Source organism: Anneissia japonica, unplaced genomic scaffold (genome assembly GCF_011630105.1).
Source record: "Anneissia japonica isolate Jap-2015-1 unplaced genomic scaffold, ASM1163010v1 scaffold288221_len503873_cov180, whole genome shotgun sequence".
NCBI classification, from domain to species: Eukaryota; Metazoa; Echinodermata; class Crinoidea; order Comatulida; family Comatulidae; genus Anneissia; species Anneissia japonica.
In genome coordinates this window covers 237,267-245,557 of record NW_022686204.1, presented here as the reverse complement: position 1 = coordinate 245,557, position 8,291 = coordinate 237,267, and the positions used below count along the sequence as shown (strand labels likewise).

At 39.3% G+C, this 8,291-nt stretch overlaps 1 protein-coding gene across 4 annotated transcripts in view; it reads right to left on the bottom strand.

The window, feature by feature from the left end:
• Nucleotides 1-595: 595 nt before the first annotated feature.
• Nucleotides 596-8,291, bottom strand: part of LOC117113866 (RING finger protein 151-like) — a 9,509-nt gene continuing 1,813 nt past the window's right edge. The window contains exons 1-5 of one of the 4 annotated variants that reach the window (XM_033257347.1): nt 3,876-3,920; nt 3,746-3,747; nt 2,878-3,516; nt 2,347-2,550; nt 596-962 (exon numbers count right to left, since the gene is read on the bottom strand). In XM_033257347.1, coding sequence (XP_033113238.1) covers nt 2,357-2,550; nt 2,878-3,508 — 825 coding nt within the window. In that variant the 5' untranslated portion in view covers nt 3,509-3,516; nt 3,746-3,747; nt 3,876-3,920 and the 3' untranslated portion in view covers nt 596-962; nt 2,347-2,356. Of the gene's footprint in view, nt 963-2,346; nt 2,551-2,877; nt 3,517-3,745; nt 3,748-3,875; nt 3,921-7,057; nt 7,060-8,255; nt 8,275-8,291 lie in introns of those variants that run through there. The other 3 variants (XM_033257357.1, XM_033257332.1, XM_033257339.1) reach the window with 3 other exon arrangements.

The following is an 8,291-nucleotide window of genomic DNA, read 5'->3' as shown; positions in this document are numbered from 1 at the left end:
GGGTCAACTGATTACTAATGTTACACAGATGGAAGTTTTCGTCAACTGAACAGACAATAAGCGTATTTTCAGCCACTTTAATGATCTGTCGGTAACAGGCTAAACCAGACAGTCTCGTACGACGCAGCTCGACGCAATATCGTTGGGGGACAGTCTAGGTCGTCGTGAGATTTAAACACGTTTAATATTCTACCTGAGATGCAGAGATTCTACTGCTAAGTCACTGTCCCCGACACCGACCTATCGCGTCAGCCGCGACAACAAATCGGTCGTGGCCTTTACTATTTATGTATCTGTTATTTTGCGATGAAAATAATTTTTATAACCATTAATTGTATTGATTTTGTATACAATTTAAAAAAAATTATATTTTGTATACAAAGGAAGCATTTCAAATGTTGTATTTTATATTAAGTGTATAAGCGCAACATGGACAGTATAAAGGCTTGTTAAACGAGAAACGAAGATTACATCCTTACACAAAATGTACATCAATGAACGCGCACTTAGGCTACTTACAGGTATTCGCAAAATAAGGTGATTCTTAACTACTTGACCGTGATTTTTTTGGAGGGGTGTGTGTACATCAATGAACGCGCACTTAGGCTACTTACAGGTATTCGCAAAATAAGGTGATTCTTAACTACTTGACCGTGATTTTTTTGGAGGGGTGTGTGCGCCCCCCCCCCCGCGTACCCCCTAGATACGAAACTGTATAGCTCCACACTTGGCGAGATATTATAACCCTGAGTATCAGCAGCTGGTCTTGACTCACAATCAGGATCAGCTGAGGTGTTGTATCACATCCAATCACTTGAAGGCAAGTTCTGAATGTTCATATTTTCAATGCGTAGAAGGATGATTGCAGGTTTATAAAATAACTGTTATGTAAATTTGTGAGTCACTAATACTCTAGAGCCGTCTGAGTTGGAGCTTGTAAAAACTGAATCGGAGATTTTAATCTGAAAAAAAAAAAGGTATACGACGTGTCATACAATATTCTTTTACAAACAAAATTACGAGCGTGTGGAAAGGAAAACAACAGTTCTGATCGATTCAGCGTTGGGAAAAACGATAACATATATATATAGGCTACTAACGTCTACAACAAAAACATTACATTAATAGGTTGTAGTATAACATTCCATTGAAAGTGACAGTTTTATTGTTCATTTTGGCTTTACAGTACTTCACTCGCTCGATATAAATCACAATATTTCAAATCATAACATCGTTACTATGATTGGTGAGCGCGCCTTCGTGCAAATCTGACCTTTGCCTGTTCATGTATCCGTAGAGGATTACGTTTTTATTATGCGAATAGCGTTGGAATTAAAAGACAGATTTAGAGCTTCCATAGGCCTACGTTATAATTATAGCTGCCTCTCACAACGGTATGGATCTAAAAAAATACATTAGGTCATTTGAAACTCTTCGTGTTTTTAATTGTGCTGAGGTGCATGCTTTAATATAGTATAGGATTACAGTATGTACTTAATTACCCCTTCACCCCCTCCCCCATTTGACAGTGTAAATAATAACGATGTTCTTTTTTTCGTATGAAAATTTTACACGATATAAGGCTACTGTCTCTTATACACATCTAGATGTGTATAAGAGACAGAAATATGGTATTACCTATTTGGTGTCTGGTGCAATTAGACATTTTTTTTTTGTGGGGGGGTGTGTGGGGGGGGGGGGGGGGCGGGGCTGGTCATAGATATAATAGTCTCATTCATAATTATTATCTGGATGTAAACAACGAATCGCTCTCGAAGCGGATTACACTCGATCATGTTTATGACATATATCTGCATACGTGTATGTATTTCTGTTCTTCGGCATGATTCATGAGTAACCCTGCCGACCCGTACGTGTCACGCTTTCAGGGAGAATGAATGTTTAGCATACCTAACTTACTATATTACAAAGATTGCTTTGTCGTGCGTATGATGCACTCGGTGTAAACATGCTAAAAAATGTAGACTTAAAAAGCACAACATTCAGTAGGGATTGTAACAGTGATGTTGGCGTCGTTGGCCTTCCACACGTGAAAGATTGTTCAGAAACAGAATATAAAAATTAGACCCCTTCCTTCATACCCCGCTATTTTCTCCGATATTCTGCATCTATCTTTGAACAGTAATTGTGTGTCCGTGTATAGTTAAATCATATTTAATAATGAGGACATAACAATAATAAGACGGTATGTGATGGAGGTACCATGTCAATAATATATCAGGGCCGTTATATGCTGATACTTGAGGACTGCTTGCTGTGGATGTATTATTATTATCAAGCTTTTCAAGTGCACACGTTGTGAGCGGCATGAATTAAGTATCTTACCATATTGGACCTATATGGATGTTATCCGTTCGCTTCTCTTGCACTGTCGGCAGGCGGTCTTTCCCGCCTCGTTCTCTAGTCGAATGGCTTGTAATAGTTCTATTAGTTCTTTCTTTTCTAGCTCCAATCTTTCCATGTCTTGACGACGCTTCCGCTCCATAGCATTGAGCAGACGAACCTCGTGTTGTAAATGCGAAAGTTGTCCTACGGATGGAAAATTACAGAGATTGTTTAAAAGATAATTCATTGCCGTATCACCTACGATGTTGACGCGAAAAACCTCCAATACATTCCACACTTAACACCCTTCACATAAGGCACCCGGACTGAACACCACCCACTTTACTTCAGCACTCAAAACAGCCCTTTTTACAACCACCTCCACTATTCTAAGAGTTTTTGTGCCTAGTTGATGTAAAGAGTGGATGATTCTAATCCACAGTGGACATTTACACATTGAGTAATTAATGACCACTTGACCAGCTCTGATACGGTCAGTTTCCTTTTAAATAATCATTAAATTAAACTTACCTCGAAGTTCGTCAATATTCTGCTGCATTCCACTTATTTTCTGCACCATATGAGTTCGTTGTGAGTCTAATCTTAGTTTAGTTTCATGTCGCTGGTCTTCTAGTTTACATATCATCTCCGATCGCAATAACTCAAGTTCGGTCCTAAGCTCCGCTATACAGTTATGAGAGTCGTGATCGGAGCTCAGAATCGTCAGACCACACCCTTTTGGACACTGTTTTGTGGTAAATTCACAAGTGGCAAGATGGCTATCGAGGACGCGCCGCTCCATGGTGACCGGACAACCCTTGTTCGGACAGTTCGCCGTGCCAAACTCGCACGCACTCTCGTGACGAGCGAGGTTCTCTAGTTCAGTTACGGTGTCACATCCGTTGTCACGATTTAGGCAGCGGATACGAAGATTATTAAGATCGTTGCGCATGTATCTGAACAACGGCTTCAGCTGTGATTCAAGAAGTGTCTGTCGATCTTCTGGACAAACCTGCTCGTGGACGAGCCAACCTTGGATGCATTCAGAGCAGTAAGCGTGTTCGCACGGCGATTGAAGAGGGTCTTCTAGCACGTCTCGGCAAATACAGCACAGCAGACCGTCGTTCACACTGTTAACAAATCTATCGATGTCATATCCCATGGTACTATCTAAAGTAGGACACAAATCGAGAATTTGTTTATTAATATAGCTATGGATACGGCGTGAATAATTACTCAACAGCGATCCGTACGGGTGTGACTATTATGGATATGGCAATACGGTAAATAATTATTCAACAACGATCCGTACGAGTGTGACTTAAGAAGTCCAGGCTATACGGGCCCGATATGACTACTACCTCTAGTAAGACCTTTAGATGGTCGCAACGAAAGTCACATCTGACTTACTGTAATTAAATGCAACGATAAAGCTCGCAGACAATGCAAATTGATCCAGCTTTAATACACGATTCATCAAGCAAAGGAAGACAAGAGTCTGCCTTCGGGCTAATAAACTTGTTTCTCACCTGTATCTATCGATTAAAACCCGTTCTAACCGTTTGGCCTAGATGTAAGCCCTATAATCACCAGGGACCGCTTGATGAAAGCGTATAAACCGTGGATTCCACTCACTGCTAAACACTACCTCGGCACAACAATACTAAGCAACCTTCACTTCAAAGCTCCGATCCGTGTACAGAAAACTGGTTTTTAGCTAAGATGACGAGAGCTGCGAACAGTTACACGTAACAAAAGAATCGTGCAATCCATTTAAGCAGTGATAGACATATTTGGAAAATTTAACAACAATGAGTCGCTACACTTCCACTTCCACTACCATACCAACCCACATTCCAAAGTATACGTTGCTATGACGACGAATCTCATCGTTGAGTTGATCGAGAGTTTCTGCTAAGGCCATGGTTCAGTGAAGTTACGATAGACTTCGGATATTTCGGATATTTGGGTCCTGGAATAAGATCCCTGGACCAGGTTGGGGAATTCATGCTTTATAATGTTTTATGACCCAAGATTGTGCTTTCACATGTTGGTAATCAATTGTTGTTTGGATCGTAATTAGTATGACGAATTCGTCGGGGCGTCGGGCGACGAAAGTCCGGGGTTCCATGCTTGTCCAAAAGGGGTTGGAAATCATTCCCATGACTCATTCCCGGCTAGCACGCTGCCACTGACTCCACTATATGAGATCAGAGCTGCCGTTGCGACTAGGTCTATACCCAGTAGCAATGCCGTGGCCAGGATTTTCAAACAGTGGGGGACAATATCATGGTGGACCCACTTTACGCGTTAATTCAAACAAAGAGGACCCATTTTCTTAAAAGTTGACCCATTTTACGCAAAAATATGAAAAATCTGGACCCATTTTCTGAAAAGTTTACCCATTAGGCTAAAAATGAGAAATGTGGAACCATTTTTCAAAAAGTGGACTCAATTATGCATAAAACTGCATAATTTGGACCCGTTTTAAAAAAATGTGGACAAATTCTTTATGGACTTATTAGGAAAATTGTGTGGGACTGTCCCAACTGTCTCATAGCTGGCTACGGCATTTCCCAGTAGGCCGTATTTTCTACATGATTAAACTTCATTACAATTACATTAGTACACTGGACAGCCGATTTGCGGTTCAGGCTGCCAAATTATAAACCGAGCGATGGGCGTAGTGTGCGGCATACTCCCCCCCCCCCCACCCCATTTTGTAACATGCCACCTTGACCTAACTTTTTAGGCCATTGTTTTGAATACAACAAAAGGATTGTCAATATTTGCACACGTTTTCATTGAGATCGCAGTACAGTATACTCTCTCGCCAAAACTGAACATTTTAGTAAGTAAAAATAAGTCACGCTTAATTCACATTTCGGGTCATTGAGCTAAACGGACTTTGGTACGGTATCATTATTCGATAAACTGGAGTGGTAGGTCTTTAAACCGGTTAACTTTTCAAAGTATCATAGAGTAATAGTATTATTATTATTATTATTGCTAGGAATTATTTATTTATAACTTCGATTAAAGCATATAAATATCATTAGGCTAACCAAGTCTCACAGCGCTTCTATGCAAAAAAGATAGGTTAGTAGCTCTATTATAACAGTATTCATTTATGCCGTGGTATACTGTATTCGTAAAGTAATGACAACAGGCTTACAGATATATGAGATACGGACTCGGAGGGAGATCTATGTGCCTACGTAAAAAATTCAATGGCCTACCGCCTATCTTATCGTCCAATAGGCTACTATCGAAGTTCGTATCAATTTTTAGCGAATTGACATTTTCCGAAGGCAAAACGTAAAGAGAGGGAAGCTCTGGACACGTTATAGGCCTATTCTTACATCAAACCAAACTATGATCATCTAGCAAAAACGTGCAAAATTCGATTTGAATGTAAGCCTAAGTGCCCACTGATCATCCCTCACATACAAAGAAAAGAGGAGGGGGTGCTAGGGGGGGCTACATCCCCCCACCCCGGTCGGGGAGAAAAACCACAATTCGTTGAGAAAAAAAAATTCAAAAAAAATTATATGTATTTTTGTACATGTTATAATAGACGCTAAATTCGATATTTTGGGGGGGGGGGGCTACTTTCGAAATGGATTTTAGCTACGCCCAACCACATACTTTTTTCTCATCGGGCACATCAGCTCTCCCGTCGGGGACCTTGGACCTCCCGTCGAGGAAATCCTGGCGCCGCCACTGGTGGTCTATGTACTGTAGTTTGCTCATATTAGAGCCATTTACCTCTCAATAACTTCCTCTTTCTAACGTTACAGCAGCAAAAACATTACAAAGACCCCTACCGTATTCCTGAAACTTGGTCTCTCCATATATAGGCCTATACTCAAACGGCGCGCAACGGGGTGGGGGTGGGGGAATTCACAACATATAGGCCTGCTGGAGGCCCCTACGACATTTAGAAATGCGTGTGCACTGTTTAATTGACCTTTTCACCAATGTTGCTGTTGTTATGACCTGGTAGTTGACCCTTTCACCAATGTTGCTGTTCTTTTCACCAATGTTGCTGTTGTTATGACCTGGTAGTTGACCCTTTCACCAATGTTGCTGTTGTTATGACCTGGTAGTTGATTGAATCTGCCTGGAGTAGGCCGACTGACAGGAGCTTGAATTCAGCGAAACGTAATAATGCAGAAATAATGAAGCACTGCGCTCATGATGAATGGAACACTTGGTATTTAGTGTCTAATTAATTGCCACAGGATAATACACAATCTTTGCAACGGCAATTATTTACGGTAGAAACAAGCTCCGATCTCAGGAAATTAATACTATTAACGAAACGCAAGTCGAGTGCGACTCGAAAATCAATCTGATAGACAGGTCTTAACACAAAATTTGCTCTCAAATCCATTCTAGTCTTCTAGACCATAATAATTACAATGCATGATGAAATACATTTAATAATAATGTACGTTGTTTTATGGCGAGCGATTATTTGCATGTAATTTAACGACTGACGTAATGTTAAATGGTTTTATTGATGAAGGGCGCTTTGGTCCGCGAATATAGTAAACGAATTGTTAGGTCAAAGGACTAAGGCCTTGAATACAGCTGTATTATTTAGACAGATGATTAATAATTATGATGGATGCTTACGAAGTAGCCATTGACAAACACGATTGCCCCGAACTAATTATTATTACCGTCTATCAGCGGATCACGTGACATCTCAACAGATGAGACAAACATTGTGATGAAGAAAGCGGAACAAAGGACTAGAAACCTATAAACTTCACTATAATTGCTTTGTGCGTTCATTGTAAGCTTACTTTTACCATGCTTTTACCAATGTGCATAGCCTATGTTATGTGTATAAGTCATGGTCACTGGTTTTATTCTCCGAGTAGGTCGTAGGCCTAATAATGTTCTGCCGTTTTTGGGTGTTCTTTTTTTTTTTTTTTGTTTAAATTCAATAGGTTCAATCAACTATGGCTAATATTAAATCCTTAAAACCTTTGTATTTCTTAAAGATGAGCTGTATTAGAACATAGATCAAAACACTATGTAGGGCCTATAGAATGATCACGTAAAAGTTTATTGCCTTACATATACCATAGAAACAAAGCCCACATAAACATATACAATTATGCATACATTATGGAAACCATAGTTCTGAAATAAATGTTTGATTCATATTAGGTCTAAGTATAGGCCTACACATAAAAATGCTCAATTGAAAATTAGGATACTAATAAGTTAAGTACATAGTAGGCCTACAGTTAAAATACCTTTTCAAATGACGTCATAACAGGCATATTTGTATTTGATATAAAAGCTGATATCATCTTAATGACGTCAGAATACAGGTGCTGCTGTCGTGTCTTTTCTGTTAATGTTAAACACCATAGCATAGGACGACACTAACAATACAATAGAAACACTCTAGATCACATGTATGTATATATATATATATATATATATCTTGATTTATATATATACATATATATATACACATATAATTATATATACATATATATACATATATATATATACATATATATATATATATATAATATATATAATATATATACATGTGATCAATAACTTATAATTGTACTATGGTACATAAAAGAAACGTACGCAGACAGCACCAAACAAAGAGAAGGGATTGTCCTAGCTGCGTGTGACATCATCACCTTCACCTTATCTGTAATCTAAAAAGGGGAGGGGCAGTAAATATCTGCCTCTTTCCTCTGTTCGTCGTTTAAAGGGGTCTCCGTTCCCAGACGGGTGAGACACAGTGTAAGCTACTACCTACCGCATTCATGCTACTATTGTCGGCATATAGGCCGCTATTTAATCAAGAACTATCACGACAAATATAAACGATAAAACGAAGAAACTGCAAATTGTTTTCAACTTACCAAATGCACTATCACTGATGAGATTCTGTCTCTTAT